At 33.6% G+C, this 15,309-nt stretch overlaps 2 protein-coding genes across 3 annotated transcripts; one reads left to right on the top strand and one right to left on the bottom strand.

Annotated features, from left to right (window-relative positions):
- Positions 1–1,521: 1,521 nt before the first annotated feature.
- Positions 1,522–3,651, top strand: LOC105785511 (uncharacterized). The gene is made up of 6 exons (XM_012611610.2): positions 1,522–1,846; positions 1,945–2,037; positions 2,131–2,380; positions 2,499–2,595; positions 3,068–3,133; positions 3,232–3,651. The coding sequence occupies exons 1-6, from the start codon at positions 1,678–1,680 to the stop codon at positions 3,427–3,429; spliced, it is 873 nt and encodes a 290-aa protein (XP_012467064.1). The 5' UTR covers positions 1,522–1,677; the 3' UTR covers positions 3,430–3,651.
- A 2,627-nt stretch (positions 3,652–6,278) lies between these two features.
- Positions 6,279–15,066, bottom strand: LOC105785499 (uncharacterized). 2 transcript variants are annotated; one of them, XM_052633502.1, is made up of 10 exons: positions 14,996–15,066; positions 14,490–14,563; positions 10,597–10,943; positions 9,815–9,954; positions 9,598–9,697; positions 9,400–9,498; positions 8,318–8,665; positions 7,286–7,378; positions 6,992–7,198; positions 6,279–6,851 (listed from the first exon to the last, which is right to left on the bottom strand). In XM_052633502.1, the coding sequence occupies exons 3-10, from the start codon at positions 10,909–10,911 to the stop codon at positions 6,588–6,590; spliced, it is 1,566 nt and encodes a 521-aa protein (XP_052489462.1). In that variant the 5' UTR covers positions 10,912–10,943; positions 14,490–14,563; positions 14,996–15,066; the 3' UTR covers positions 6,279–6,587. The 2 variants fall into 2 exon arrangements, with proteins under 2 accessions (XP_052489462.1, XP_012467055.1); XM_012611601.2 differs by lacking the exons at positions 14,490–14,563; positions 14,996–15,066 and having other exon boundaries at positions 10,597–11,005.
- Between the last annotated feature and the right edge of the window lie 243 nt (positions 15,067–15,309).

Raw genomic sequence — 15,309 nt, 5'->3', positions numbered from 1 at the left:
TTGTTAGTATGTTTTATTTTGTTCTCTAAATGTATTGCTAATAAGGTAACTGTTAGTTTACATTTTTGTATTGAACTTATTTGAGTAGAATTGCTATTACTTTGAGTTGAAATGATATATGCATGTATTAAGTTTGTCAAAAGGAATGGATAAATTTGTTAGTGATTATAAGACTTGATATTAAAGTGTCTTATGAAATATTTGATTAGGCACATTATAATATAGTGTCTTATAATCACCACTAAATTTATCCATTTCCTTTCACAAACTTAATACGTTCATGTAACATATTGTCTTGTAATATCGTGTTTATATACAATGTGCAATGGTATGGGGATTATGGAATTGATGTTTATATACATTTATTATTGCACGATGTTCAATATGGTGTTATGGAGGCTATTTGATATTTGAGTATCATCATTCCTTATTTGATTACTAACACACTGTGCTATTGTAGAGTGCGGCATATCATTTAAGTAAATAATGAAAGATGAATTAAAGGTTAGTTTAATACTAAGTTTAAGTATAAAGACTTTTGGTTGGGGAAGGAAGAAATGTGAAGTCAACATTGGTTATAAGTTGGCAACTGTAAGCTAAAACAAGTGACTTGAAAGGCAAGTGAAGCTTACTTGAGTTAGAAGGTAGTAGTTTGATGCCAATGCATGTTATATTTTGCATGAGGAAGTCTACATGTGTTTAGAAGTGAATTGATGATGTTTTTATGGCTTTGAGAGGATGATTTAAATGTGTTTTGAGGCTACCTCTTTTATGAAGTTTTTGATACTGACCCAAATCAATTTTTAAACTGGATTTTTTGTCGGTCAATGTACCATAGCCATTGGTATTGATACCTTGTCTTAGATTGATGAACTATTGTCACATGTGGAAAAATAAATTTGGATAATGAGTATGAGTTTTGAGAATGATTAAATATAATTTAATTAGAGTTATTAAACGATGAATAGAAGTCTATAACAGTTGAAGAGATATTGATGATATATAAATTGATTCTTTTTTACTGTTACACACAAAATTAGTATATTAGATGGTAGGAAAACTAAAGAAATGAAGTGTTGACGTAAATAGACAGTTTGGAAGTTTGGAAATTATTGAAGTTATCTACAAATTGGATTCAACACTTTTGAAATTAATGATAATTAGGTGTATTCACTATTTCTTGAGGAATATTGAAAATAGGCACTGGAATACTTCTCTAAAAAGAGCTTTTAATAGGAAAGAAATGTTACATTGTTCACAGTTAATTCTTTTAGTATAATTTAATTAGTTGTAAAAAACCAATATACATAAAAAGGAAAAAGTTCTAAGGGGAATATGGATTTATGAAGCTGTTTCTTTTAATCAATTTTAATGACCGAGTCCAATTTCACATTAGTAAATTCGGAACTAAAATTACAATTAAATCAAATTGGTTGATTGGATGAATTAATTTAAATATTTTTAATAATTTGTTTAAGAATAAACGGTGAATTTGACGAACCACTGGCTAAAACATCAAAATCTCCCAAATTTGATTAAAGGAATAAAAGTTTAGTCTTTTCGGAAATAAATCAAGCACTTAGCGTACATACGAACTGGAAGTGGCAGCGGTTCCGTAGAAGAGGAAAGGAAAGCCTCGAAAACAAAGAGCCACCTTTCCCAAAGTATCCATTCCATATGGAAGCGCTAAGAGCAACATATGGAGACGACGACTCATCGGACTTCGACTCCGACCACTCCCCTACGCTGTCTCTTCCCGCCAATTCCAATCCCCAATCCAAGGAGACGCTGTCGTCTCCTCTCCCTCCGCCTCCTGTTTCTCTCCTTCACCCTCCCAATTCCCTTGGTAATTCAAACTACAACAAATTTCCCATAACTTTCTTTTACTAAAATATTTTACTCTTTTTGCTCATCAACTATTTTTTTTCTTGATAATGAAAAAAGGATCTTTGGATTACTTACAAACTGGTCAGCCTAGTAGAGTGAGAAGCTTCCCTCACGTCGAAGGCAACTATGCTTTGCACGTTTACATTCCAGGTACTTTTTTGAATGGCCACAGTTCTTTATCGATAATATTGAATTGAATGAATTGCCTTTTTTTTTTTTTATTTACTCTGTTAATTATTTCAGTTTTTATACCGTCTATATCAAAGAAAGAGATGGGTCAATTTTTGAAGAGAGTTTCATCCGTGGTTTCCAATCTCCATGTTGTGGATATTGATGTTCCATTGAATACACTGTGTAAAGAAGAACATAAACTTGAACAAGTGGCATTGGGAAGGGAATTCCATATAAGTTTAGGAAGGACAGTTCCTATTAGAGTTCACCAGATTGACTCTATTGTAACAATGCTTCGCCAGAAACTTCAATTTCAAAAGCGGTTTGATGTTATTCTTTACTATTATTATGCTTAGTTCCATTGTTAAATAAATAATCTTTGGGTTTTCTTCCTTATGATTCAAGGATATGGTTTGGATCTTTGTTCTTATTGCAAGTAGGTATTGGATTGATTTTAACAAATGGGAGGTTTTTATCAATGATGATCGAACGCGCACCTTTCTTTCACTCGAAGTCGTTACGGGAGGATTACCCGAGGTAAGTGTGCTGGAGTTTTCCTTTTTTCTTTTACTGAAATTGTAATTCTTTTGCATATTGAGCTTGCTTTCATTGTTTATATATATGGACATCTCAAGTGAAAAAGAAAAGCTAAAGAAAGAGGATGATATACCAGAGCTTTAGTGCCTATCTTATTTTGTATAGAGATGCTTGGGTTTCCAAGTTATGTTTCTAAAAGTGGTATATAATTTAGAGATTGATGCTTCAATTGGAGTAAAAACTTCTAAATAATGTTTATTTTGCACTGGTTTGTCATACTGGTCGGGTATTTGTTCTATTCTCATTTCCTGACAATCAAGTATTTAAGTCGTATCTGCTCTCAGTAGGATGGATATCTTATGTAGAACAAATCGGGATGCTCATCTTGCAGTTCTTTTCCTTTTCCCTCTATATTCCACTGTTCTTTTATTTCCAAATAAATGGCATTTACTTGGTTGCAATTTACTCGCAGATAACTAAGCAAATTCAGGCTGTTAACGAGGTTTACAAGCTTCACAATCTTCCCGAGTTCTATAAGGTCTGTGCCGTTATAATTAATTGCCAAGTCTAATCAATACTTCATAAAATGCAGAGCAATGATTTTATTCTTATATCATAGTATTTGTCAACCTACAGGATCCAAGGCCTCATATATCATTGGCTTGGGCACTAGGTGACGTTAGTGGTTCCCTTAAGAAAGTGGTCGAGCAGGAAACAAAGTCATCCGTCTTTAGAGGTTCCTTACAGAGTCGTATTTGTACAAGTAAAGTTGGTGGCATTGAGTGTAAAATTGGTAATAGAACACATATAATATGTAAATCTCCCGATCAATGATAGAATCTCTTCAAACTCTCAAGATGCAGCGGTCTTAGTTTCTTTATGTTACTTTATCTTTTATTTATGAAAGTCCGGATATAGGATTTGCTATTAGGTCCTCATGGATCATCATAAACGTTTTCCCTCTGTATGTTTGCTTAACAGGTGCTTTGCTTGTAATCTTGACACTGTAATCATTACCCTTGTCTTACAAAATATCTTCCTTTTTGGTTTGCGACACATTGATTAGACTTTATTTTTCTTGGTGGAGGAAGCAGTACAAACACTCTTGATAGTTTGGCCTCCTTTATGATGTTCTGAACTGTTCATTTGTGTGCGGTTTTGGTCCTACTTGGAGCTTTATAACAAGTCTAGTAGACTAGCCTAAAAAAAGGTTGACAAGCTTCTGCAATATCAATGGAAGCTGCATATGTCTACCAGGATCTTCCACATCAGAGTTTTTCTTATTTATACACTGTTCATGTATGTGAAAGGTATACATACTACCATGCATATGAAAGTTACATATACAGTCATGTATCCGAAGGATGCAATCTAATGCCTGAAACTGATGTAGGAAAAGTAACCTCTCTGTATTATGTGTGGCCAAATGGGATATGTTTGCAAATGTGATCCTCAAGAATGGTAACAGATGTCATTTGCATTAGTCTTTGTCTTTCCTTCTATGTTGTTTTCAGGTTTTCCACGGGTTCTGCTCGAGTTTGCAGTGTGCTTAGATGTGTACTTGGGCCGGGCCAGGCTGAGCTTTGAGGATAATTTCCAAAATATTTTTCGGCAGATGTTAATGTCAGTATGATTGACAAAAGCACTGATTTCATTATAATGGTGAAGTCTCTTACGCTACTCGGTGCAATGCAAGTCATTGCGGTGTTGTATGTGAAAAACAGTGCAACCATACAAATCTGAAGCTCAAATTGCAGGGGGAATTTGCTTGTGAGGATGTTGATCATGGAAAGCGACATTGAAAAATCCATCGAGTTGAAAACCATGAATAATGCAAAAGTAACTTCACTGTTAGTCCCCATGATGGAGGTCCCTGCTATGTGTGCTTCACCGCCTCTGGTCCCATTGTTCGGGTTCGGAAAATAACTATCTTGACAAGTTCCCCCTGAAGGGCTGAGTCCAACCTGAAAGGTCGCAGTGGTGACCAGAACAGCGATGATTAATAAAGAGCCGTGAGCTTTGCTGGGAGAGTCTCGGCCTTTCTTAAACTTGAAATACTCTACCAAGTTATCAGTCAGCCGTTGACATCTCTGTCGTGTTCTTGGGTGGTCTGGTTCTTGATCATGAGATTCACGGGAAGGAATAGGAGGATTATAACATCTCTAGCACTCACTGCTCCAGCTTGTCGAAGAATCTCCGTGATTTCTGTCACCTGCCTCACTAGGAAACATCTGATGGACATCCAGGGCAGTGAAACCAGTTTTGTTTACTGCATTTATTTCCTACAAGCCTAAAGTAGTTGCTCTACTACCAAGTATTATCCAGTTTTACTATTAAAAATTGGCCCCTATATGTTCATATGTAATTGTTTGATTATTTAGTCAGCGACATAAAATTTTAACCATAAAAATAGATTAAGTTGCTTCAAACTGCTGTCCTTAACAGCAAGCTGCAGAGCACTCTCCCTTTGAACTGTCGCACACTGAATACACCCTTCATATCTCGAAAGCATTTCGTTGATGACATTGATCCTCCCTTTCATGATTGCAAAATGGAAAGGAGTCTTGTTCCCCTTACCCTCGACGCCAGACCATAATTCTGGGTCAACATTCATAAGCTCTTTTACAACCTCAATATGCCCATTTGCAGCAGCCATATGAAGAGGGTTAAACCATCTTTTTACTTCTTTTGCATACTCGGGCTTTAGTCTCAAAACCTCTCTAATGAAATCAACATGCCCTTGAACTGAAGCAATATGTAAAGGATTTTCATTGGAATAAACTATATTCTGCAGATGACAAGTCTGCCATGTTTTTATCTTGGATGATGTAATGGCTGCACAGGTTCTTGATGCGTGTAGTTGAAGCAATTGATCATTCTTACGGTCAAACCTCTTAATTTAGTTATTTATAGTTTTTTTTTATAAAAAAAAAAACAGAAGTGGGTAAGAAATGCTCTTTTACAAGGCAATCAAGGCATACCAACAATATTTCCTAGTACAAACTGTAACAGTAAACTTTTGCGAAGAGACTTGTGAAGCACGAGAGCTTGGGTTTAAACTTAGCAACCCAACCCGACCTACAAAATGCATCATATAAAGCACAACATATACAACATTTCGAGCTTGAAATGCAGTGGGAATTTTCTGGCGAGCTTGATCGTATAAAGTGAGATTCCGAAACCTACCAAGTTGAAAAGCGCAAAGAGAGAAAATGAAACTCCATTAGAAGTGCCCGCAATAGACCAACCTGCAAGATGCATCTTGCTGATGACACTCCTAGTACTATTGTTTTGGTTTAGCTGCCACCAAACCGGCTACGATTAAGAGCATCTTGTGTGCTTCGCTTGACAAAATTTTGCCCTTCTTAACCTTGAAGTTCACCAATTCTTCCGTTGTGAGAAACCTCCTCCAAGGGCGTTGCAGAGAGGCTCATATCTCTTGCCCTTAAAGCTCTGGCACCAGAAAGAATGTCCATGATTTCTCCATGGCCACCTTCACTTGGGAACATCAACAGCATATTAAGGGCTGAGAGATCGGTTTCATTCACAGCGTTTGCACCCAACAAGCCTGAACTGCTATTTTCGAGTAACAATTCTATAACCTGCAATGATGGTTACATCTTTTTTTTCTTCACATACATACATAACATGGGGGCAAGATGAAACATGGAATAGACTGCAACTTATAGGGCAAATGCTCACCCTTTTGAGCAAATCTTACATTTACTATCAAATTATTTCTTCTGGTTCAATCATTTCTTGAATAACAATGACTGTTCCCATGGCGCACTACCAAATACACATGATTTTGCGACTGATCCTACTCCGGGAATACAAATAGACCCCTGTATTTTAGTTATTGGCCCTAAAGAGGAGTTGAATCTTTGTCTAATGATCTACTAATATATTTAGTGACAAAGTGAATATAAATTGCAAAGAATGCTTGGTTGACTGAAATTTCTGGGATGATATAACAAGCAACAAAATTGTGCTTAGAGCCCCGGTATGGATTCAAGGTTGTATTGTTTAGAAGTTGAAGTTTCGACTTGCTGGTTGTCCTGAACTTTTGGCTTGTTCATGGCCTCGAAATTCTGCAAGCAGGCATAGGAAGCTGTTCGACTAACTGAAGGGCCAGGATTGCTTATTCTGCTAGTCAAGAAGCGACGGATAAGACCTCTGAGGAATGGGGCCATGGTATCTGGCTCATATTCGAGGTAGTACATGATTCCTCCCATGCATGCACAAAATAATGCCACCTGTGATAGTTTCGAAGCATAAAGTCAGGAACCGAATTTATAAGAAACAATCAACTCAGTTATCAGTGTAATGATGCATATGGGCAAACGTTGGTTATCACTTAGACCAACATAGAAGCTCTCGTGAGAAAGAAAACTACCTCAGCATTTTTAACATCAGGAAGCAGATGCCGGTTTACTAAAATATACCACCATGATTCTCCAGCTCGAGGAAGAACATAGAGAGCAAGTTCACCACGTCTAGCTTTTTTCTCCAGTAATACAGAAAGACCCGACATAGCACCAGCAACCCAATATACAAGCTTGTGGTCTTGCAATGCAATCTTTCTATGCAAGCATATAACCGCCTTGAATTGCACATGCAAAAATGTTTAATATATAATACCAATTTTAACAATGGGAAAAAAGTGAATGAGACGTAGGAAACCAGCTACCTGAAAGATTCCAACAAATGCAGACAAGAAAGATGTTGATTGAACAGCACCTTTAACGGCAAGCCAACAGGCACGACCAGGTGTATCCATGAACTAGAAGTGTATCATGATGATGCAAAATTAAAAAGTGACAAACAAAGATAAATTCCAACAAATGAAATTTCATTGTAACGACATCTACGCATAGCTAGAAAATATGTAACTGTATATATTTGTAACATATGCTCAAAGAGGACCAAAAGAAACCTGTAAAATCAACTACAAGAGATTTTGTCTCGGTTACAAAACTGTCAATTGATTCTTCGATTTTATACGGCATAACTGCTTTTACTCAACTACTCAACTATAGGAAGATTAACCGAGAACAAAACCACTCACCAACATTACTATACCAGACATTTAAGTACTACAATATTAATTAAACCAGCTTGACCTTTATCTCGAGACATCCAAACATCGAAGCTAAATTAAGAAAACAGGGAGGGAAAGCATGTCTTGAGATCGATCTCGAGACATTAACCTTTTGTCTCGAGACATAATTACTTCGAAGCAAAAAAAAAAAAAAGAAGACTGGTCTCGAGACAAGATTCTACTGTCTCGAGACACATTGTTGAACTTTGGCATTTTGAGTTGGATTTGAGTCCTAACTCTGATTTTGAACTCACGTAATCTTGAGATTCGATAATTAAAGATATTCAATACATATAATGCATGCATATGCTTATGAATGATGGTTGATTTGATATGTTTGCAAATTTTAAGCTAAATTCGTAATAAATGAAGTGAGTTAATCTGCAGTTGCTCCAGCAACATAATGTGATGTCACGTATTTAGATCCGGTGACTGGAACGGGTGTGGGTGTCACATTTAGTCATCATTTTTCAGAAAATGGTTTTCTTTCTTGGGAAAGCACACACAGGAAGGTAAGCCCATTATTGTCTTGTTACGTTTGCTTCTTCGATATAGAGCTAAAACCGCATTAAGGCAAAAACAACTTCAAGATCCCTCCACATTCAAGGATGCAAGATATACCTTTTGTAAGTGCAGAACAACGAATGGCACAAAAGTCAAAGAGAAGTATAGAGGGAATGTTTTCCTGAATGTAGCTGACGCTGCCTTAGCATTATGGCCTAGACAAGAATTTGTGTCCGGATGAATAATAGAACAAGGAATTATTGACGGGAACTCTTCCACCTTCACGGTATCAGACTTCCCTCGACTATTTAAGTAGGCTGATATAGATTCAACATCGACTGGACCACCTCTACAACTCTCCCGTACAGCCTTATATACAGGAGCTGCAACAGGACCAGTCTTCTGAATAAAATCTTTATATGATTTTGGCAAGCTTTCAGGACGCATCACAAAGGCGTACATAACCTGGCATGACCATCAATCAGCAAAATGGGATGAGGTAAAAACAAATGAGGATGATGAAAAATGCATCAACGAAACACTATTAAGTGAAAAAAAAAGATATGAAACCGCAATATATTCCCCAATCATTTAGAAGCAAACTCCGATTCATTAGACAATAGAAACCTTCACAAAAGATTAAATTTTAGGGATCACTATTTGGGGCTTGAACTTTTTTTTGTCCAAGTTAGATTCTGAACTTGGCAATTGTTCCCATGTTGGGGCATGAACTCAGCAATTGTTCCACATTAGGGCTTGAACTTTTTTTGCGTCTATGTTGGTCCTTGAACTTGGCAATTGTTCCCATATTGAGTCTGAACTTTAGGGTTTTCAAGGAAATATCACGGACTAACTTGGACAAAAAAAAAGTTCAAGCCCCAATGCAAGAACAATTGCCAAGTTCAGGGCTTAAATTGGACAAAAAGAGTTCAAACCCTAACTTTTAATTGGAAAAAAAAAAGTACTCTGAAGCAAATGAATTGGAGGTAACTTCACATTATCTCACAAGAACAAAACAGAATTAGTTACATTTCTAGAACACATATAAAAAGTTATGTCTAGTAGTTCTCTAAAATTTAGCTTAAGCAGTTCCTAGAGTTATGAATGTTTTATTATCAACTGATGTACAAAGATAAAATATCTGGTCAAAATGTATAACACAAACATCTAGCCACAAAAGTTAATGAGCTTTATATTACCTGGGCACAAGCTAAAGAAAAGAGTAGAGAATCACCATGCCTCCAATGGCTTCCCCATAAATGAAACTTATTTTTCGATTTCGCAGAATTATAAGCACACTGATGAGTAAAGCAAAATATTAGACAGTAAATCAGAGAACTGGAATTATGATCTCAGATCACTTTGCAAATTTATTACTTCAAAATACATTCATGTACCTGAGCTACTCTAGCCAAAAGATACAATGAAAGTGTTCGCCTTCGATTGGGATCATCTAGAGCTAAAATCGACAATCCTGCAATGCAACCTGCTAAAATTCTGTTCCATCACCACCTTAAACAATGTCAAATATCATGAATCAAAAGTATTCAATTATTCAACTAACCATGATTGGATACCCATCTAATGCAAATCAGCCATTTATAGCAAACTTACGCATTCAATGGTGTCTCTTTCTTTCTCCGTTTTCTCAGTAAACATCGGAGCGCATGGTATGAACCAGTAAAGCCACCAAAAAGTAAACCAATGCGGCATGCTTCCTCTCTCACAATCAAATCTTTCTCTGAGACAAGTTGCTGGAAAACAAAAATTCAACATTTCTTAATATCACATTCCTAGCAAAGACAAATTATAAAACCCAAAATCTGAGCAATTTTCGGTAAAAGCATCATGGAGGCCCCTCTACTAGGAGTTATATTGCATTCTGCCCCTTTACTAAAAAAATGAGCAAATTAGTCCTATGTTAAATCAAAGAGCAATTTGGTCCTTTCAGTTCAAATTTTCATCCAAATCTACTGTTAAAAACTGGCTTGACTAATGGAATAACCATACAATTATACATGGCGTGCCATATGGGGAAAATGGATGAAGCTTTTAACAGAACAACCAGTTTACTTTTAATCTATCTACAGAGACTAATTTGCTCATTTTGTTAGTCAATTTTCCCAAACAATCATCTAATCACATTTTACAATACATAGCCTCAAAATATAATCCAAAATAATAGTTAATATTTGTCTACCAACTAAGGAAACCACAATGACGAAATTCCAACCTCCAAACAAGACAGTGTACATAAATCATACATTAAACCCATTTAATCAATCATTTTACATATATTAAACTGAAATACAAATACATTTCGACTAAACATTTCATAAATTCACAAAACAAGCCAAAGAAAAATCCATTTTTTTTCATAAAAAAGAAACCCTAACCTTGAGATCAAGAAGCGAAGAATAAGACTTTCCTCTAGCGAGTTTGAAACCACGAAGAAGAATCCCGATACCTACTCTAACACCATAAGAAAGGAGAAAGCTTTGACAAAGATTGCCAATGGCATTGGCCACACAAGAGTCATCAGCATGGTCACACGGCGGGGAATCGCCACAAGCGGCCTTCCTTTGACGTCTATGAAGCTCTTCCATGGCTTCCCTTAAACGCTCCTCCGCCTCACGAAGGCGCCGCTCAGCCTCGGCGTTCTCGGCCGATAACCGTGCCGAGGAAGTGGAATTATCGGAGAGGAGCGGCATTTGGGATTCAATAATGGAGTTTGTTTTGGCATCTGAAAGTAAAGAGGTAACCGAAAAAAGAAAGAACCAAAGGCATAGTGAAGAAAGAGAGAAGAAAGTATAAAAAGAGAAATATAAAACTATAAATAGTTTTCTTTTCAAATTATTGGTTTTTTTCTTTCTTTTTTGCTTAAACTATATAAGAAAAATTTTATACTTTTAAAGAAAATTTTATACCTTTAGTATATCCAAAATTTGATGATTTTTCTTTATTTTAAATAAATTTAAGATTTGTTTAGGTAAATTAATGTTTAAATATTATTTCGATATAAAATAAAAAATTAATATAAATTGAAAATAAAAAGGTATTTTAATGTGGATAATTATTTGATGGATAGTGTCTTTTAATATTATTGTGGAAATTTTATTTTTAGATAATGTAATTACTAATAATCTTTTCAATGTTATATCAAGAATTTTTAAAAAAATCATTATTATTGTCTATATTCCGAAATTGTGGGTATTCTTTTAATAATATTTTATTCAAGATTCAATTTATATTTTCTCTTTGAAAATGCAGTGCATACTTGTTAGTAAAAAATTATATTAATAATATATGAGAAAATCTAATGGTTAATCATTATGGGTGGTTAAAAATATTATAACTTTTTTTATTCTAAAATGCCAAAGAAATGTAAATGTCTTTATTATCATATTTTTTATTTTAAAATTTGAATTTTTATAATTTCATATATATTGACTCTTAAAATTAATTCAATGTCAAATTAAAATAGATATTAAAATATTAAATTCATGATATAAAATTTTAATTTATTTTTTGGGTGAAATATTAATTCTTATTTTTAAGTTGGATTTTGGGTATGGTGTGTGATCTCTTTGCTTTGACTTTCCATAATTAAAATAAGAAGAAAATCCAATAAAATGAAAATAAATAAATAAATTGGATTGAGTTTCCTAGATATAAACTCTTGTTTTAAACGTTTAATTTAACTCTTAGCTCTCATTATGGACATACTCTTAAAAAAAGATAAGAGTTTATTTTCTAAAAGAAAATTAAAACTATACTTTTTGTCAATTTTTAAAAAAATCTAAATTACTGATTGAGTCTTAACTCAACTGATATAACTTCGCCCTAGGGTTCGTCTGGAGGTGCAGTCGTCCAAGACTCAAGACTAGAGTCCAAAATTGTAACACCCCTTACCCAAGACCGTTTCCGGAGTCGAGTACGAGGCATTACTTAGCTTATCTTACTAATTCGAAGCATAAAAACTTGTTTTGAAAATTAATTTCACTATTTACAGCAATCTGTCTAATCGCGCAGCATTTACTAAATTAATTATAAATCAAGTTAGGGGACTCGAAATTTAATTCCGAAAATTTTTCCTGAAACTAGACTCATATATCTTCCTACTATAAAATTTTCAGAATTTTTGGTTCAGCCAATTAGTACAGTTTATTAGTTAAAGTCTCCCCTATTTCACCACTTGACTGTCCTGACCTCTTGCCACTAAAAATAAATTTTCTCACTATAGGATTTTCATATGAAGTTATTACTCGTTTCTACAGAAAATATACTCAATAAGGAATCTATAGATATAAACTACAACTCATAACCATTTTTGTGCAATTTATAATGATTTTCTAAACTTAGAACAGAGGACTCCAAAAACAGTTCTGACCCTGTCTCACTAAAGTTCTCATATCTCAAAATATAAAATTTCTTTTGTTAAACCGTTATTTTTCCATGAAAATAGACTCAACAAGCTTTAATTCCATATATCATTCACCCTCTAATTAATTTTATACTATCCTAGGTGATTTTTCAAATTCACATCACTGTAGCTGCTTGAAATCTGTTTCTTTACAAATTTTTACTCTTTCATGATTTCCATGCATGATTTATCATCTAAACATACATATTACCAAACATATCCATACTTAACCATTTTAAAAGCCAAACATTATCACATACTCACACATCTTCCTTTAGCAATATCATAGATACAAACATTCAAATTGACTAATCCCTATACGTCACTTAGGTATAAACATTACTTAGGTACATGCCACGTTATAAAAAAAAAAATACATCGCTAAATTTCTCTGAGGTCGGGATTACTCTGGATGCTGGACCGAACACTGGTTTTCTACTAACTTGCGCACGGAAACAACCGTACGCTGAGTATGGGAATACTCAGTGGTATTACCATAATTCAAATTAATAACTTTAATCGATAATTTATATACATTTAATTTATGTCTACAATTATTCGTTAATTGCCTCATACTTTAAATCAACTTGATCATTAATAACAATAAGCAATATTTCAATCTTATATTTAATTGTATTCATACCTTGTTTCACTATCTAAATTTTATTGGATTTTCAACATCTCATTCTAATAACTCATTCCAATCCATACAAACTCAATCATTTCATCAACTCAATCATTATCATTTCTATTTATATTCAATTTTACACTTATAATCTTTTAACACTCAATTTACACATTAAATCCATAAATAAAATTCAATAACTTGTATTCAATTAAATTCACATATTATTTCACTATTTCAAATCATTTTATTTTCACTTGTCATTTTTACATCATTTCATATTACCAAAAACTATTTCATAAAATTTATCATTATTTGTTTCTTGAACCATAATTCTCACATTCCATTTTCACATCTCAATTCAATGTCTTATTTCAAATCAATTTACTTCAATTCAAATTGCTTTTAATTTCCAATCCATATACCTTCAAATATTCACATAATTCATAATTCAATATCATTTCTTACTTCAATTCTTTTATTTTCCCCCTATTAACATGACTCGGACTTTGGCGGATACACGGATCCAACCAAACACACCAGTACGGCACCCAGTGCCTCATCGGATAGTTCGAAGCAATAGTTGACACCCAGTGTCTCATCGGCAAAGCCGAAGTAAGTTGGTACCCAGTACCTCATCGAATCTATCCGAAGTAACAGTATGACACCCAGTGTCTCATCGACTCAAGGTCGAAGTATCCCTGAACACTTCCAATCCTATGGCATGCCAACTATATCCGACTCAGCCCGACTAGTTAATAGGGTTTCCGAATCACATTTCAATTCAATCACTTTCTCATACTTTCAATTCAAATCATTATACAATTTAATCACCATTTGATTCAATATATTTTTCTATTTCAAATTCACTTCCCACTTTCAAATCAATATACAATTCAGCACCAATACATATTTCACAAATCATACCTCGATTCGAATCAAACCACTTTTCAGTCAATACTCAATTCACGTATTCACACTTATTCATAATTTAATTCACTTTTATTCAATTCATATTTTTAATTCATTCAATTAAATATCGATATTCTCCTTATTTTTATTTACTAAACATATTATTCAAAATTCAACAATTACTATCAATAAATTCAATATCAATATGTATATATATATATATATATTTCATTCGATTCAATCATGATACTCACCTCAATTTTCTTATCATGTATATTAATTTAAATTTTAACAATTAATAATTAAATTCGAATTATGGTAATACTAACCGTAAATTTTCTCGAGTCACTCCTTGATCACCTTCCCCTTTCCTTTCTCGGCAATGACTCTTGCACGACATTAGCTACGTAATTAAACAATTAAAATTATTAATACACAATTTCATCAAAACATTTCCATTTATACCTAAGCTTTACCTAAATTCTAATTTAATCCCTTATCAATACTAATTTTATTTTCCCAATCTAACTCCATATTCTCTCTTAATTCTTACTAAAACTCATTTTAACTCTTCATTTTCACCATAAATCCCTAATTTCGGGATTCTTTCAATTTAGTCCCTACTATTCAAAACTTACACTTTATTTTACAATTAAATCCTTTACTAAATTCTAACTTGAAATTCAATCAATTTAACCCCTAATTCTTTCATTTATTCAACATAATCAATGTCTAGAAATATAACATCTTCCCAAATTTCAACATAAACCATGAAATATTTTGTTCTAGAACTCCAAAACTCAAAATTATAAGAAAATAACTTAATTTGACTTACCAATTGAGCTTGAAACCTTGAAACTCCAAATTTTCTTTCTTTCCTTCCCTTTTCTTTTCTTTCCTTTCTCCCTGTTTTCGTTTGCCTGTTCTGTTTCCATTTCTCTTTTCTATCTTTTATTTCTTTTATTAAATTAGTTTAATATAATAACAATAAAATAATAATATAATATTTCTTACTTAAATAATAAGTAAATATGTAATCATTACTAATATGTATGTATTTCATTCTTCCACATGTCATCATATACACCATGCATTTGTCAACAATTTTATTTATTTGAAATATAATAATTTAATATAATTAATATAATT

The sequence above is a fragment of the Gossypium raimondii genome, chromosome 7 (assembly GCF_025698545.1).
Source record: "Gossypium raimondii isolate GPD5lz chromosome 7, ASM2569854v1, whole genome shotgun sequence".
NCBI classification, from domain to species: Eukaryota; Viridiplantae; Streptophyta; class Magnoliopsida; order Malvales; family Malvaceae; genus Gossypium; species Gossypium raimondii.
Note: the sequence above shows the minus strand (reverse complement) of the source record. Positions and strands in the feature narration are given on the sequence as shown.